At 37.1% G+C, this 18,699-nt stretch overlaps 1 protein-coding gene across 1 annotated transcript in view; it reads right to left on the bottom strand.

Moving 5' to 3' along the window:
- Nucleotides 1–18,699, bottom strand: part of Phm (Peptidylglycine-alpha-hydroxylating monooxygenase) — a 285,691-nt gene that overhangs the window by 110,801 nt on the left and 156,191 nt on the right. The window contains exon 5 of the mRNA XM_090406196.1: nt 3,234–3,291. Within this exon, the coding sequence (XP_090262322.1) occupies nt 3,234–3,291 (58 nt within the window). The remainder of the gene's footprint in view (nt 1–3,233; nt 3,292–18,699) is intronic.

Genomic DNA, 18,699 nt, shown 5'->3' on the forward strand with positions numbered 1-18,699 from the left:
ATTTCAATCTATAACATCCCAAGGAATATTTCATCCTGTCTACTCTCCACTTTGGAATGATAAGTAGACTGATACACACCACATACTGCCACCACTATTTCCTGATTGCAAAGACAATTTCTCTGCCATTATCGAAGATTCCACTCTCCTTCACCTCCAGCCCTTTTCCTATCTTCATACACATATTCCCTTGAGTTTTTGAGGGATAACTACCTCAGACAGTATGTAACAGAGGGCACATGAGGATTGAGGGTCTTGGATTTGGTCATCTCATCAGAGGATGTAATTATAAATGAGGTGTCAAATCATCCACCAATTAGTGAGAGTGACCATGAGGTGATTACCTGGGTGGTTGCCAGCAGTGTGAGGACTTCTGTGAGAAAAGGGATTATGAAGAGCTCAGGAGACAGCTTGGAGTGTAGCATGAAATGAGGAGTGAGCTGGAAAAGAGATCAATGCAGCTTAGGGGATTTTCAAAAACTGTCTGGCAGATGCAATGTCTAAATGTATTCCAAGGGTGAGAAGGTTAAATGAGGTAGGTGTGAGATGGATAAATAAAGAGATTAAGCATGCGATACAGAGAAAAAGAGCATTGTGGAGGCAGCATAAGAGAAGTGGAAATAATAACCAATTCCATGAGGTCTACAAAGACTAGGCAAGGAGAGTGACTTGGTTGGTGAGGGTAGCTAAAGAGAGGTATGAACAGCAGTTAGCTAATGAAGCTAAAAACAATCCTAAGGAGTTCTTTTGATATGTAGCCAGCAAAAGAAAGAATGATTATGGAAGGATGACATTGATCGAAAAAAATGGTATAAAGACAGCAGTTGTGGAATGTGTGGCAGAGATACTTAATGAGCAGTTCATAACGTTCTTTCAATCTTGTGAATGTGACTTCATGGAGAGATTAAGAGCAGTTGATGATGGGGAGGAGAGACTGACTGTAAGTGAGCAAGAGGTTGGGGAGTTGAGTAAACTAGATGTAAATAAGGCTGTGGGACTTGATAATAAATCACCGCGTATTCTGAAGGAATGTGCCAGAGAGTTGACACCTGCCTTGACATATTTTTTTAATACGAGTCTTGCACTTGGTCAAGTTCCTAAAGAGTGGAAGGAGGGCAAGATTGTGCCACTTCATAAAGGAGGTGATCGAACTCAAGCATCAAATTATAGGCATATCTGTGTCAGGTGTTGTGGTTAAGTTGTTGGAGAAGCTTGTGAGAACTTGGATCCTAGGTTGACAACAATGGTATTATCTTTGATGGACAGCATGGATTTGCTAAAGGGAGGTCATGTTTTAGTAATCTACTTACTTATTACAATAAAGTGACTGCTTCCTTGGACAGAGGAGAAGGATAAATAGTAATATATACCTCGTGATAAGTTGACAGTCAAACTAGAGCAGATGGGGTTGGATATTAGATTAGTACATTGGATTGGAAACTGGCTATCTGATAGGTATCAACAAGTTGTGTATGGGGAGCGATATCCAGGAAAAGGAAAGTCACTAGTGAAGTGCCTCAGGGGTCTGTTTTAGGGCCATTACTGTTTAACTTGTATATTAATGATATTGGTGAAGATTTGGATGGAGATATTCAGTTGTTTGCAGATGATGCAAAGTTGGGATGAACCATGAAGAGTAGGGAAGTTGTTGTAGCCTTACAAGAAGACTTGAATAAATTGAGTGATTGGGCATGGAAATGGGGATGTGAGTTCAGTGCTGTAAAATGTAAGGTTTTAAAATTTGGAAAACAAAGATGGGATGCAGAATTTATGCTTGGTGAGGATATATTGTTGGAGGTGGAGGAAATAAGAGGTCTGGGAGTGATAGTGGATAAGGATCTATAATTTACGGGACATATAGCCAAAATTGTGAAGACAACACAAAGACTTCTGGGAGTGATGCGGAGGACACTGACATGTAGAAGTAGGGAGATTCCATTGTATAAGGCTTTGATTAGGCCACACATTAACTATTGTGCCCAGATTTGGTCACCGGGTTTTCAGAAGGATGAAGAGATGTTGGAGAGGGGTCCAAAGGTGACTGACTAAGATAGTTTCTGACCTCTGGAATGTTGAGTATGAGAAAAGATTGAGAAGATGTAATTTGCAGAGTGGTGGACAGGAGGAAAAGGGGAGATATGAGAGAGACCTATCCAGAAAATAGTGGGAGATCAGGGGAGAACCAGAGGTCATCCCTGGAAACTGTATAAAGAGGGTGTGAGTAGGGGAGTGAGAGGCAGGATTTTTTCATGTAGAGTTGTAAATGTTTGGAATACCTTGCCTGAAAGTGTGGTGTCTGCAAGGAGTTTGAGTGTGTTTAAGACACGGTATGATAGTTGTGTGTGTGTGTGTGAGAGATAAAAGGGCCTCCCAGGTGAGTATTTGACTCCATGAGGTCTTGGGGTAGTAATAATAATAATTCCCCCCCCGTTTCTCTCAGTATATCATCTTTATACAACCATGTTCCACTTCAACCAATAATTGCTGAGCAATTATTGGTTGCAACAAATCATCTCAACATAACTATTCTCTCCCTCTTATTTCTGATACTCTTGGTGTCATTAAATAACACACAGTAATTCATTTTTGGATCTATAACTAGTCCTACCCATGCTATTCTCTCATCTAACTTTTCCACCATGACCTTGGTCTTTACTCTATCAGAACCTGTCTTGTTTTCCTCAGATCCAAATATTCTCTATATGTCATAGGTCATCCTACTTTTATGTTGATCACTGTCTCTTTCCCTCTCCAACAAATGCATACACTATTTGCCTTCAGCATCCACTCTCCTTACTTTGATTTCCTTTCCACTCCCTGTTTTGTTGTGAAGTAGTTGTAAATCCACAACTGCTTCTGCAGCCTGATCTGCCACCTACTTCATTATTCTACTTACTCCTTTCACATATTTCCACTTTTATATGCTTATCTCCAGTTGTTGCTAATCTCCCTCCACCCTAATAATGAGTTGAGATCCTGCCATTTCAATTCATCATGGTCATATCTGGACAGCACATCGACTATCAACACATCCTTCAACTCAATCATTTTCTGATATCCTTCTTCATATTCTGTTTTCCCCTTCTATCCAACAAAATCATTCCCATAATTCACTAGTAGATTACGGGAATGATTTTGTTCAATCATAATATAATTCCATCAAAATAGTAAGAAAATTTTTTTAGAAAAAATTTACATTTAAAAATGAGCTTGGTAGTAGTAGTTAAACTTACTTATCAGTCGTACTGGGGAGCATTTTCAGAATAACACCAGAATCATCTGTGTGTCCATCTGAAAATAATAAAATGTTTTATGTTTATGATTTAGAATTTTTACAAGAAAATTGTTAAAAATTTTATTTTAATAATTAGTAGTAAATAAAATAATGCAATTATTAGATATTTGGTTTCTGATCGTATGATTAACCAGTGACCAAATCATAGTTCAGTAATGCAGAACCATGACCTGCTACTTCTTTCAAGATATAGGCTAAAAGCCTGTTTCAGAATATAAAGGACTAAATTTTCATTCTTTTCATAGGTTTTCCTATATCTCTTTTCCCTTTAGGTTTGTATTTTATTACTTCCTTTGGTATTTTTTTTTATCATTTATTGCCTGTATTTTTAATTCCTTCCTTATTCTGTTCATTCTTGTATATCCTTTAACTTCTAAATTTCATTTCAGTTGCTTGTATTCTATTGTCATCTCTATCCAACTTTCTGAACCATATCATACTGTTGGCATTACCACGACTTTGTAAAATTTTAACTGTTTCTTAAATATAAAAGAGCCAACAGGCTTCATTTCGGCGATATAAATATTAATTAAATTAAGGGGATATTAGATCACATCACATTGTTTTAAAACCGAATAAGAAACTCAAAGATTGGAATCAGAGAGTTTCATGCCGAATATAGTATAAAAAAACTATAAAAGTATCAGCGAATACTAGTGTGAGCTAAATACAAGTAGTCATAGAATGTAGTACAAACACGGGCAACGTGTTGCAAAGGTGGGTAAAGTTCTAATCGCTATTCTTGGTATTTTCCATAATGTAAAAACACATTTCCTAGGAAATGTATGCTGTTATTACATTATGGTGGGAGGTCACTACCCAGGCCAGTTTCAGCCTTTATTGAGGCTTCATCAGTGAGTAGCTAGACCAAATTAATACCAAAGGGTATAGCAAAAAGAACTTATATACTCTGCTATACGAGTTGTCCAAAAGGTGCACCCATTAAGTTACTTAAATATAAAGAGCCAACAGGCTTCAATTTAGCGATATAAACATTAATTAAATTAAGGGGATATTAGTTCCCACATTGTTTTAAAACCAAATAAGAAACTCAAAGATTGGAATCAGAGAGCTTCATGCCGAATATAGTATAAAAAACTATAAAAGTATCGGTGAATACTAGCGTGAGCTAAATGCAAGTTGAGTTTCTTATGCGGTTTTAAAACAATGTGGGATCTAATATCCCCTTAATTTAATTAAATGTTTATATTGCCAAAATGAAGTCTGTTGGCTCTTTATATTTAAGTAACTTTATGGGTGCACCTTTTGGACATCTCGTATAGCAGAGTATATAAGTTCTTTTCGCTATACCCTTTGGTATTAATTTGGTCTAGCTGCTCACTGATGAAGCCTCAATAAAGGCTGAAGCCGGTCTGGGTAGTGACCTCCCACCATAATACAATAACAGCATACATTTCCTAGGAAATGTGTTTTTACATTATGGAAAATACCATGAATAGCGATCAGAACTTTCCCCACCTTTGCAACGAGTTGCCCGTGTTTGTACTACGTTCTAGGACTACTTGCATTTAGCTGACGGTATTCGCTGATACTTTTATAGTTTTTTATACTATATTCGGCATGAAACTCTCCGAATCCAATCTTTGAGTTTCTTATTCGGTTTTAAAACAATGTGGGATCTAATATCCCCTTAATTTAATTTAACTGTTTCTTTTCTTGTTTTGTTTTTCTTATATTACCACAGATCACTTGAAAATGGTACAACTTATCTAATATGTTACTTGTTTTAGAGTTTGGTTTTCAATTATTGTTTTAGTTTGTATGGGGGATTTACTCCTCTGAAGGTCATCCTCTTCCGATTTTTGCATGGCTACTTGATACTTGATCGTCTGCAAAAGGAGTAGAGAAAATGCTGTGGCCTTACAAGAAGACTTGAATAGATTGAGTGTATGAGCAAAGGATGGGATCTGGTTCAATACTGCAAAATGTAAAGTTTTAAAACTTGGAAAGCAAAGATGGGATGTGAAGTTTACACTTGGTGGGATATACTGATAGAGGTGAGGAAATAAGAGATCTTGGGGTGATGGTAGATAAGTATCTAAAATTTAGATACATATGGAATACTGTGCACAGATTTGGTTACCAGGGTTTCAAAAGGATGAAGAGATATTGTAAAGGGTTCAGAGGTGATTGATAAGGCAGTTTCTTGTCTCTGGAATGTTGAGCATGAAGAAAGGTTGAAAATATGCAATTTACAGAGTCTAGTGTATAGGAGGAAGAGGAGTGACAGGATACAGACATCCTATAACAATCCCTTACCAACATACAAGTTGTTAAGGGATTGTTATAGAATTAATGCTAAAGAGGATTTTCATAAAATGGTGGGAGATGGGGAGAGGTCATCCCTGGAAACTATATAATGAGGGATGACCTCTCCCCATCTCCCACCATTTTATGAAAATCCTCTTTAGCATAAATTGTCTGCAGACACCACTCTCTCGGACAAAGCATTCCAATCATTCACAATTCTTCATGCAAAGGAGTGAGAAGCAGGGGGTTTTTTTGCATGAAGAATTGTGAATGATTGGAATGCTTTGTCCGAGAGAGTGGTGTCTGCAGACAATTTGAATGTATTTAAGGTACAGTATGATGAGCTGTGTGTATGACAAAGGGACCTCCTGCAATGAGTCTGCATTTACTGTTGTATGATGTTTATTCTTGGAATTTACTACAGATTTCCACTTTCTTATTAGTTCATCTACATATATGTTAAATAAGGTAGAAGGAAGGCTACATCCTTACCAGACTCCCTGATTAGTTTCTATTTTTCTGCTATGTACTCTTTAATATTTATGATTGTGGTTGTATTGTTATTAGATCCTTAATTGCATTTAATCTGTTTTAGATAGCCTCAGTCTTCTATTATATTCCATAATTTTTGTCTATTAACTTGATCAAAGGTTTTTTTCATAACCTATATATGCCAGGTGAGTCTGTAAAATAAATAATTCTCATCTTTTTTTTTTTTTCTATGATTAGTTTAATATGAATATCAGCAATAGCATATTATATGTCAATCATAGCAATAGTTCAATATTAATATCAGCCTATCAGTAATAGTGGCAAAACTTACAATATAATTTATATGGCATACAGTATTTAATAAGCCAATACCTCTAACTTCTATCTCCCTTCTTGAAAACTGACATTTTAGCCCATCCTTGAGGTATACTGCTGGTAATCCAGCAGCTATGTAACAAATTCAAGAGTTTACCTTAAAAGAGGAATATCCCTGTACTTAATTAACTCTGAAGTAATTCCATCTGTTCCTGCTATTATTATACAGACACTTTCACAAGAATATAGTAATTTTATTACTGCAAATATTTTAACCAGAAACTAACTGGTCATCATCAGTACATCAATAGATTATGTCGTGACGTTTTATTTTCATGTTATGTTCTAAATCCGCCATCTTGGTTCAAGTCACTCTTATCAATATAATACTTAATCGCAAATTGATCACCGATCCAAAAGTGGGGAAATTTATAATTATACTGCGCCACCCTATTTTTAGATTAGCCTATATAAAATAGTAGGATCAATTCTTAATTAAGTTAGCAGTCTTCTCATTAGGCCGAATCATTTACTATTATTCTACTTGGGGCACCCGCAAGATTCGAATTTTTTATGAACGGTGCAATAAAAGGGAGTTCAGGCAAACACAATATTTAGATTAACAAAATAAAACATTTAATATATGATATATAACAAATACAAGAATTCTACTTTTAAATGGAACAATACAAATAACTTAATACATCTTGCTAAGTCACTCATTCCAATTCAATGTTCTAAACTTTAACATACAATTCACAGCTTTCAAAATTACAAGCTTTCTGAACTCAAGTTAATAAAACAAAACTTCTCATTTGATCAGTCTGCACATATCTATCCATTGTACTTAATGTTTAAATTCACAGCAGGCATTAATCAAGGTAGACAATATTCCAAGCAATCTTATTTCGGACCTTGAACTTCGAAGATACGTTATAGTTAATGTTAGAATAAACAAACATGTATGACTACTCTTACCAGATACAATCTTCAATACATCAATTTATTGCGAGCACACTTATGAATTAACTTATTTAAGCTAGCGGAACACATTAAATAAAATTCTCCAACGCTTTAACTGAACTACTGTTAATCGCGGTTCACTACTCTAAACAACAGCAATAAGGTACTGATATCTTTCCTTGTTTACTTTTCTCCAACTTGTTAAATTCATTATAATTCTTCTCAGGGCAACATAGAATTAAGACGTAATCCTAGACTAACTGGAACTAATCAGAATTTCCCATTGAATGTCCAGTTCTTTATTTATCCGATTACGACATCAATTTTCCTCTACAACAACAGCTGATTTCACTTGCAGCTGAGTATATGATTCACTACATTTTTGTTCACTTCAAAACACTATTCTCATGAATTTCTGCCCTAAAGAATTTATAATTTTTTTTGCTTGTATCCTACCTTCCTTCAGGCTCCGCAAAACTCTTTTCTTTTTTTTCTATAAAATTCTTATTGCCTTCCCTTTCTCCTTTCTGGTTCCAAGGTCACGCACTCTTCGACTCGTGCTTGTTTATTTCATGCGTCTCCATGACAACGCATGAACGTAAACATTTCGCTAATGTAATACAACGCTCTATTCTTACATAAGTGATTACATAACATTAAATTTTCACAAATAAGAATAAACAGAATATTTGAGCTACTTAATCAGCTCTTTCATTACGTATACAATTATTTATAATACACTTTTCGTTACTTTACATATATATTTTAGTTATCATAAATTTCTACACATATTATTATTTAATAACTTAATAGTAGGTTAAGTTTAGAATAAATATTTAAATAGTAATCCTTAATTAAGGAACAATAAATAATCTTTATACAAATTATGATTAATACATAATAAGCAATGTTAAATGTGAATGAAAAAAAATAAATTACACAACATAGTTTCATTCACAATTTAACAATTACAAGGTGAAGATACAACAAAGAATGTTAATTCTATTTATAGAGCTAAGCCATGTACCGGATGTCACCTAATGGGTGGTTACAATAAATAAGATTATAATTAAGGCTTAAATTGAATTACATAATGAAATGACATAGCATTGTTTTTCTATAAATAATAATTAAAAATTATTCTCAATCGCAAAAGCAAACATCAACCAAGGTAATCCCGGCAATACGAGGATTGTTCGATAAGTCCGTGCAAAAATGAAGAAAATATAATTTTTTGGGGACAAACATTTTTTATTTTTCAACATAGTCTCCTTTGAGGTCTATACACTTAGTCCAATGATGCTAGAGTTTTTTGATCCTGTCCATATAGTATGATTTGTCCAACTCTTCAAAATAGGCATTTGTTTCAGCAATCACCTCATCGTTTGATAAAAATCTCTTTCCTTCCAGCCATTTTTTCATGTTTGGAAACAGATAGGGAACCAAATCTGAAGAGTGTGAGGGATGCGAAAGGACTTCGTAGCATAAAATGAACAATTTTGGGGTCATAATTGTAGCAGAGTGAGTGGGTGCGTTGTCGTGGTGAAAAATAATCTTTTTTGCCAAGCGTGGTCGTTTTCCTTTATTTCAATTATTTAAACTATCAAGTAAAGATGCATAATACACTCCAGTAATTGTTTTGCCCTTTCCAAGAAGTCTATGAAGATTATGCCATAACCTTTCCTGCTGAAGGAACGGTTTTTGCTTTCTTTGGTGCAGATTCCCCACTTGCAACCCGTTGTTTTGACTGTTCTTTTGTCTCAGGCTGGTAGTGATGAATCTATATTTCGTCCACTGTTACAAAATGAAGCAAAAATTACTCTGGATTCCATTGAAACAGCCTTCAAGCTGTCCTTGCAACAGTTCACACATTGACGCTTTTGATCCAGTGTAAGCAAATGTGGCACTCATCTTGCAGATATTTTTCTCACATGTAAATGTTCACAGAATGTTCAGTGTCACTTGTGCTCATATGGCTGCTTCAAAAGTTACTAAACCACTTATAAACCATTCTAATGGAAGGTGCAGACTCACCATAATGTTTATCAAGCTTAGCTTTGGTTTCCTGAGACATTTTGCCTTTCAAAAAGTAATGTTTAGGTTAGGTCATCCATTTTTCACAAATCACGGTACTTGATCGATTCAAATGAATGCCAAAACACAGAACAATGGATCTATCTAACTGAAACTTAGTGTGTGATCCTCCAACAGTTGTCAGCAACTAAAAATAACCTTGATACGTACTGGTGGTGCCATCTCTTCAACTTTGCATAGATTTATCGAACAGTCCTCATAAACAGATGGGTTGTCAACATATCTAGACATTCTCTCACTCCTGTAGAAACTTCAGTTCTACAGGATATGATTTTGCTATAGTTCCTAAAAGAATTCCATATCTGGATTTCCTACATAACATTGAGAAGAACCTGACCACCCTCTTAAGTGATAATGCTAATAAACTCCAACTTGAAGTCTCCTCAGTGTCACTCAAAGCTAAACTTCCTCCCCCAAACTTATCACTAGCTAACATCAAGGTCCTAAAATCATTGAGACATAATCACCTCACCATAACTAAAGCAGACAAGGGTAAAGATGTAGTTATCATGGAACACCATTGAGTACAAGAAAAAAATTTCTCTCTTGTTACAAGATCAATCCACTTGCCAAGAGATTCCTCAGAACCCTATCAATAGCCAAATTAACAAACTTAATTCCTTACTTAACAAAGTGATTAGTTGGGATGACACTGAAGACACATTTTGGTAGATGTTCAAGTTTTTATGGCCTTTCAAAAATACATGAGGAGTTCAACAGACCCATTCCCCCACCTATTGCTCATCCAAATTCCTAGCTTGCCTTTTGAGCTCCTGCATTGGCTACACAAATCTCTGTGAAGAATTCATCAGATTTTTTGACAGAAATAAAAAAAACTTAACCCCTTCAACCTACAGGCCTTATGATTAGTCTTGATATCCAGTCCTTATTTACTATTGTACCTCTGGCTGACACTCTTTAACTGTTATCAGATGAGTTTCCTCCAGTTGACAAAGTTAAACTGTTCCATTTTGTCATGCACTCAGGATATTTCAAATGCAGGAAACAGTTCTACAAACAAATTGAAGGAACTGCCATGAGAAGCCCCTTGTTGTCTGCACTTTATAATTTCTACTTAGAGCATCTTGAAGAATCCTTGAAGTACCTCTATTCTTTTCAGTACAACCTGAACTTTCTTTTTGGGTTCGATATGTGGATGATGTGTTTGCCATCTGACCAGACTCATAAGAATCTCTACTTATTTTACCAAAATCAACAGCCCACACCCACACATCAACTTACTATGGAAAAAGAAAAGGATGGACAATTAGTCTTCCTGGATATCCTCCTTTCCTGTACCTCTTTTGAAATACCTGCTACTTCAATTCACCGTAAACCTACCTTCACAAGCCACTGCAGACAGCAAACTTCAGCACATCATCCATCTCAAAAATAGGCATTTTCAAATCTTTGTTTAACAGAGCACATGTTATCTGCTCTAATTCCCAAGCTCTTCAACAAGAATTGACCACCATCCACTGCACCTTACTACAGAATGGTTTCACCTCAAGGAAGTTTAAAAGCATCTTGAACTCTTACAAGCCCATCGCCAAAATCGCTGAACCTGTATGCCAAGTCCCTGTCCCATATATTGCAGGCATCTTTGAGACGACTACTAAGATCTCGAAAAGATATAATTTAGCTCCTATCTTTCCCTATCAGCAAAATCTCCTCTTGATTACCATCCACAGATAAACAGCACTCCTTTTCTCTTCCTTCCCCTGGTGTTTAGCAAGTTCAATATGAGTGCCTCCACTTATATTTTGCACAAACAGGACATTCTTTGAAAAATGACTACAAGAACACCAATCTTATATTATTACCCCAAGACCTCATGGAGTCAAAGACTCATCTGGGAGGTCTTTTTATCACACACACACATCTCATCACACCGAGCCTTAAACACACTCAAACATCTTGCAGACACCATACTCTCAGGCAAATCATTCCAATCATTCACAACTCTGCACGAAAAAAACCCGCCTCTCACTCCCCTACTCACACCCTCTTTATACAGATACCAGGGATGACCTCTGGTTCTCCCCTGATCTCCCACTATTCTCTGTAGAACTTCTCCACCATCGATCTTATAACAACCCCTTACCAACTTGTAGGTCTCTATCATATCTCCCCTCTTCCTCCTCTACACCAGACTCTGCAAATTACATCTTCTCAATCTTTCCTCATCCTCAACATTCCAGGGTCAGAAACTACCTTAATCAGTCGCCTTTAGACCCTTTCCAACATCTCTTCATCCTTCTGAAAACCTGGTGACCAAATCTGGGCACAATAGTCCATGTGTGGCCTAATCAAAGCCTTATGCAATGAAGCAAGAATCTCCCTACTTCTACACATCAGTGTCCTCTGCATCATTCCCAGAAGCCTTTGTGTTGTCTTCACAATTTTGGCGATGTGTCCCCTAAATTTTAGATCCTTATCCACTATCACCCCCAGATCTCTTACTTCCTCTACCTCCAACAATATATTCTCACCAAGCATAAATACTGCATCCCATCTTTGTTTTCCAAATTTTAAAACCTTACATTTTGCAACATTGAACTCACATCCCCATTTCCGTGCCCAATCACTCAATTTATTCAAGTCTTCTTGCAAGGCCACAACATCTTCACTACTCTCTATGATTCGTCCCAACTTTGCATCATCTGCAAATAACTGAATATCTCCATCCAAATCTTCGCCAATATCATTAATATACAAGTTAAATAGTAATGGCCCTAAAACAGACCCCTGAGGCACTCCACTAGTGACTTTCCTTTTCCTGGATATCGCACCCCCATACACAACTTGTCGATACCTATCAGATAGCCAGTCTCCAATCCAATGCACTAATCTAATATCCAACCCCATCTGCTCTAGTTTCACTGTCAACTTATCATGAGGTACTCTATCAAAAGCTTTTGCGAAATCACAAGCTTCTCCAACAACTTAACCACAACACCTGACACACAGATAGGCCTACAATTTGATGCTTGAGTTTGATCACCTCCTTTATGAAGTGGCACAACTTGCCCTCCTTTCACTCCTTAGAAACTTGACTGAGTGCAAGACTCGTATTAAACAAATATGTCAAGACAGGTGTCAACTCCCTGGCACATTCTTTAGGAATACGCAGTGATATATTATCAAGTCCCACAGCCTTATTTACATCTAGTTTACTCAACTCCCCAAACACCTCTTGCTCATATACAGTCAGTCTCTGCTCCCCATCATCAACTGCTCTCAATCTCTCCATGAAGTCACATTCACAAGATTGAAAGATCTTTATGAACTGCTCATTAAGTATCTCCATCACACATTCTGCAACAGCTGTCTTTATACCATTTTCTCCAATCAATGTCATCCTTCCATAATCATTCTTTCTTTTGCTGGCTACATATCAAAAGAACTCCCTAGGACTTATATTAACAACAATAAACCTGAAAAAATCTGGCCCTGCTCAGCATGGAGTGGACATTGACCATGATATCCTATGGTCCAATACTTGCCTTTTACATCAGTGTAGGTTTGGTAATTCTAGTGGAAAGGCTTAGACGTTGGTTATGCATTATTACTAAATAGTTTAGGGAAATAACAACGTAGACTAGGATATATATATTAAAATAACTTTTTAATACAAATCCAATATTTCGGCAACATCACGTTGCCATTTTCAACTGGAACTTGTGAGCAAGACACTTGCACACAGGCACAGCAAACAGTAAATGAGGACGAAGCAGGAAGCTATTCTTTCTCCTAAAGTCCTATTGGTGCCCCCTAGTGGGAAATGTTGGTATTCTTGGGTGACTGGGCTGAGGTCTTCTGATGTAGGTTTTCCAAATTTGAGGCAGTCTCATGAAGCCAAATTTGTTGAGGTTTGGATTGTTTATTAGGGCTGAGGCTGATTCCATGAAAAGCCTTTCATACTTGTATTTACTACAGTGAATGATCATGGCTTTCTTCCACCGTATTCTATGGCGGGTATCCAGAGCATGGTCTGCAAGACCAGAGTGGCTGTATTGGTGGAACTGGATGTAGTCCTTGTGTTCTGTAATTCTGATATTGGCTGTTCTGCCTGTTTGGCCAAAGTAGGACAGCTTACAGCTGCAAGGCACCTGGTATACACCAGGTAGGTCTAGGGGGGGGGGGGGGGAGGTTGGTCTTTAGTGGAGCGGATAAGGGATGCCAATTTCTTATATGGTCTGTAACAAGAAGTTAAGCAGTGTTTTTTTAGGATTTTTGTAATTTTTTCAGGGATGCCTCTGATATAGGGTATGGTGATGGATTTAGAGTAATCCTTGTTGTGAAGGGGGAATTGTGGTTTATTGGTTTCAATATTTTTTGGATTATTTTGGGAGGATAGCCATTGGCTGAGAAAGTGTTGAGAATGTGGTTTAGTTCTGTGGTTAGGGCATTGTCATTTGAACAGATAAGTTTTAGCCCTGTTGTGTAGTGTCTTAATGACACCATATTGTTGTGAGGAAGAGTGGTGGGATTGTTGGTTTGGTGAATGTATCTGCCTGTATGGGTGGATTTTCTGTAGACTGAGAAAACCAAGGTTCCATCAGGCTGGCGGGTGACTAGTGTGTCTAAGAAAGGAAGGCAGTTGTTTTTTTCTTCTTCCAAGGTGAATTTGATTCTGGGGGTGTTGGTTGTTTAAGTGTGTTAGGAAGGAGAGGAGTGCATCGGAGCCATGTGGCCAAATAGCAAACACATCATCTATATATCGAAGCCAAATGGTTGGTTTTTGTGGGGCAGAGTTTAAGGCTTTCTCTTCAAAAGTCTCTATATAAAAGTTGGCCAAGGGTGGGGAGAGTGGAGAATCCATGGCTGTCCCCTCTATTTGTTTGTAGAATTTTCCTTGCCAAACAAAATAGCACGAGTTCATTGTGATCTGAAATAGGGCTGTGATATCGGGAGGAAATTTGGCTTGGATTAGCTCCAAGGATTCTTTGAGTGGGACATTTGTGAATAAGGAGGAGACATCAAAACTGACCATTATGTCAGTGTGTTTGAGTATAAGGTTTTCTATGCTGGCTTTGAAGTGGGCTGAGTTTTTTTTATGTATGAAGGTGTGTTGCCAGTATAGTGTGTGAGAGCTTTGGCCAAATGTTAGCTAGTTTGTATGTGGGGGAATCAATGCCATCCACTATGGGACATAATGGCACATTTTCCTTATGTATTTTTGGGAGTCCATAAATACAGGGGGGGGGCGGGTATGGAGTTAAATGGTTTTAATTTGTTAGTGATTTCCACAGGCCAAGAAGTGACCTTCTTAAAGAGCCTGTGGAGTTTTCTAATTTGTGAGTTGGTGGGATTATACTCGATAGGGAGGTAAGTAGCCCGATCTAACAATAGAGCGTTTAGCTTACCTGTATAATCCTTTTGGTTAAGCAATACTGTGGCTTTCCCTTTATCCTCTTTGGTGATTATTATTTCCTTGTTTTTCTTTAATTCCGTAGAGATTTAATTTCTTTAATGGGCATGTTGGCTTTAGGTGGTTTTGCTTTGGTTAGAACACAAGCCACATCCAGTCTGATATCGTTGGCAACGTGGTTAGGAAGGTGTCATATCCCGCTCTCAACTTGTATCATAATATCCTCTGCAGGTATTCTTCTGGGCGCAATGGCGAAGTTGTAGCCACATGAGAGGGCGTCGAGTGCTTCAGGTTTTGCAATAAACGATGAAAGGTTGACTACCATTTCGGTAGGAAGTTGCGTTCTTCTTTATTAAATTTTCAAATTTTTTGATGTGTCGATCTGGTACTTTTTTAAACTCTTTCTCTGCTGCAGTGCACGAGATGTCATGCAAAATAGACCACATTTCGTGGCTTAAGGTGCGTGAAAAGTCATCTTCGAGTGCCTGGATAGCTAAGTTAGCATCACTCAGGTAATGGCGAGTAGTAGCGATTTGTTCCCTGAGCAATGCTTGGCTGGCACAATAATAAATGGGAAGAGCCTTTTGCGAAGAGAACCGGTGCTTCAATTTAACACAGTTAGGAATTACCTGGTTATCCCGGCAGCGTTTTAGGAATGCGAGATGATTAAGATGTCTTGATAGCTTCAACTTCATTTTACCGTAATGGCGGGCTTTATGTGCGGTAGAATCTCCATGGATTATCGTAATTCTAGTGGAAAGGCTTAGACATTGGTTATGCATTATTACTAAATAATTTAGGAAAATAACAAAGTAGACTAGGATATAGGGTTTGTAGGTTTGGGTTTGAGCAGTTATTTAAAGAGAGTGCTGAAGCACTTCTATACTGCCCAAATTTGAATTGGAATGACTGTCTCTCCCTGTTGACAAGATTTGGGAGAGTCTCATCCAGATAAATAAATGGCAAGCAATAATGTTACCTCTATTTTAATTTTTGATTTAATTAGTTTCTTAATATAATGCTGTCATTTCATTATGTAATTAAATTTTATTTCAAATCACTTAATTTTAAATTTAGGCCTTAACTGTAATCTTATTTATTGTAACCACCCACTAGGGACATCTAGCAAATGCTCAGCTCTTTAAATAGGATTAACATTCTTTGTCGTAACTTCACCTCATGATCATGCTGATACACTAATGACTAGTTAGTTTCTGGTTGAAATATTTGCAGCAATAAAATTACTATACTCTTGTGAATATATGCATAAGTAATTGTGATAATGGGCACAAGTTCCATTAAAAATTCATCTTTTCCTTTTTTTTTTTTTTTAATAAAACTTCTTCCAATTCCACTATTTCCGATAAATCTATTCTGGTAGTATTTTCAATTTCTTCTTTATTAAGGGATGGATTGTACCATAGTTGTTTGTAAAGTTTGTATCCTTCCTCCTTTGATATTCCTGAAATTTCTGCTACATCTTTTTCTGCTTTATTCAAGAAAATGATTTAATCTGATTTATTAATTAATTTATGAATGGTGTTTTGGTGGCCATGTAAATCATTTTCGATATTACTAATAAATCTATCACGGGAATCTTGGTGAGCTTTTCTTACAATATATTTTACAACATGTCTTTTAGTTCTGTAAGCCTCCAATGATTCTGGTGTTTGTTTCTGCAATCATACCTCATAAGCTTTTTTGCATTTCTTTTATAGCTGTTGCTATTTCATCATATTCATCAGAACCATGACCTTCTTTAATTATTGTTATTCTCACAGTGAAACAAAAACCTGAATATTTCAAAAACCAGTACTTGGCATCTGAAATACACTTTCAGTGCACTACCTCTGGTTACTGTCATTTTGATTTAAGTCTGGCAGTACTGATTCTGCTTTACAGTGATACTATTTCTGTAGTCTCTTCAAGTAATTACTGTAGCAAAATGTTACATCAGTTGCCTGAAGAAACACAAATCACCTATCATTATAAGAACAATAGTACTCCTGAATAAACTCCAGTCATATCGTCTTTACTAGCTAGTATCCCATTGCACTTACCTCAGTTTTCTAGTAAACAAGTATGCCAGCAATGGCCAACTTCTTCACCGTATAAAAGCCCATAAATTGATTTCATAGTCAACTCCTTTGGACACATGCCATGAAAAGTTGGGAGAAAATTGTGTGGCCACTCTTGACATCCAGGTCATTTAATAAGGTCTGAAAAAGAATCCAATTTACCATCTTATTATCTGCCTTCCATCTTTTGCAACTGCATCAAAAGCTTCTCTCTGATCATTCAGTATATGTCATGTGAATGTTTTCTTCTCTTCTCAGATATCTCCACCAATTCTGGAGTACCTCAGAGCTCCATGCTTTTCCCCATTCTGTTCCTTCTATACAGGGCCAGCCTTCTCTATAAAGGGGCCTGGGTGCAAGAAACATTTTGGGGCCTTAAAATATATTTCAAAGGTAAAAATTAAAGGATTCAAAATAAACGTATTGTAAAATCTCTTACCTGCAAATGATTTTGGCACAGGAAAACAAAAAAAAAACACATTAGAAATATAATACGTTTTCGCAAATGTGTACCGACTGTGCCCACTTGATCGTGGGGCCCGGGTGCATTGCACCCACTGCACCCCCAAGATGGCCGGCCCTACTTCTATACATAATGATCTTCCCTCGCTAATCATTTCCTAACCATATTTTGGCTGATGGCAGTGCACTCATCTTCTTTTTACAAATGTTGTAGCTTAAACATTCCAGGATTCAAGATCTTCCAGAAGCAATGGCTTAAATCTGATCTCCTTGCCATTTCCGAGTTGAGTTAGGAAATTTCAAATTTTTTTAAAGTTGAAAATTTGCTAACTCACTTTTTCAAGTGAGATGTTTCACAAAAAACAACTCACTTTAGTTTCCCTTGCTCAGATATCTATGCAAGAACAGATTTCTCTTCTTGGACTGACTTGCACCACTTGTCTTTCCTGAAACAAACATATCACATCCATGGCCTCCTCATTTGCCATTAAAGTTGGTACTCTTTTCCACCCAAGATGCTATTTATCATCTTGTACCACTTATCTGCTCATAAGTGGTGCAGATGTGGCGCTCATACATAAGTGGCTCATAATCTGCTCACCTATGTCATCCACCTCTAGATAAGTACCATGGAAAAGTTTGGCAAATCCCAAGTGATTGCACTTGATATCTCCAAGGCTTTCAAACCTGATCTGGCACAAGGGCCTATTAAGTTAACTTCCATCTTTTAGTCTGTCCCGTGACTTCTGACCGGGTTGGCAGTTTTTTCACTGGATGCATATTGTGTATGATATTCCCTATCTTCTAACTGTGCAGCTAATGCTGAGCTCTGCAAGGTTCTGTCCTCTCAGAACCTCACCCACCCTCTCTTCTATACAGTCGACAAAACTGTGTATTGGAATAATGGTCAACTAGAGCAGGTCACCATCAATCCAATTCACAGTTTCACCTGCTCATTTCTCTTTCTCACTTGACAAACCTTACATCAAACAAACCACCACATTCCACAGAACAAACAACCTCTGTAAAGAGGTTGTTTGCTCCATGTAAACCACCAAGGGCATAGGTAACCTTGTCAACTTCTTGTTCCTGAAAAACACACTTCTGCCTTATTCCTCACAAAAAAAAACCACATTCTCAAGCCTTATCTTTAAAAACACCCAAATCTCTAGGCAAGATGAGATTTCTCTCCTTGGAATTAGTTTAGTTTGACATCAAGACTCTCTTGGCATAGATGCATTACAACCACTGCCTCCTTGGCATCCAAAAATTGAGGATTCCTCTTTCACTCAAAGCATTACTTTAATGTGAATAACTATTAACCCTGTACAAATCACAAATCTTCCCAACCATCG

Source organism: Typopeltis vanoorti, chromosome 16, assembly GCF_054136105.1.
Source record: "Typopeltis vanoorti isolate ZY-2024b chromosome 16, IOZ_Tvanoo_1.0, whole genome shotgun sequence".
NCBI classification, from domain to species: domain Eukaryota; kingdom Metazoa; phylum Arthropoda; class Arachnida; order Uropygi; family Thelyphonidae; genus Typopeltis; species Typopeltis vanoorti.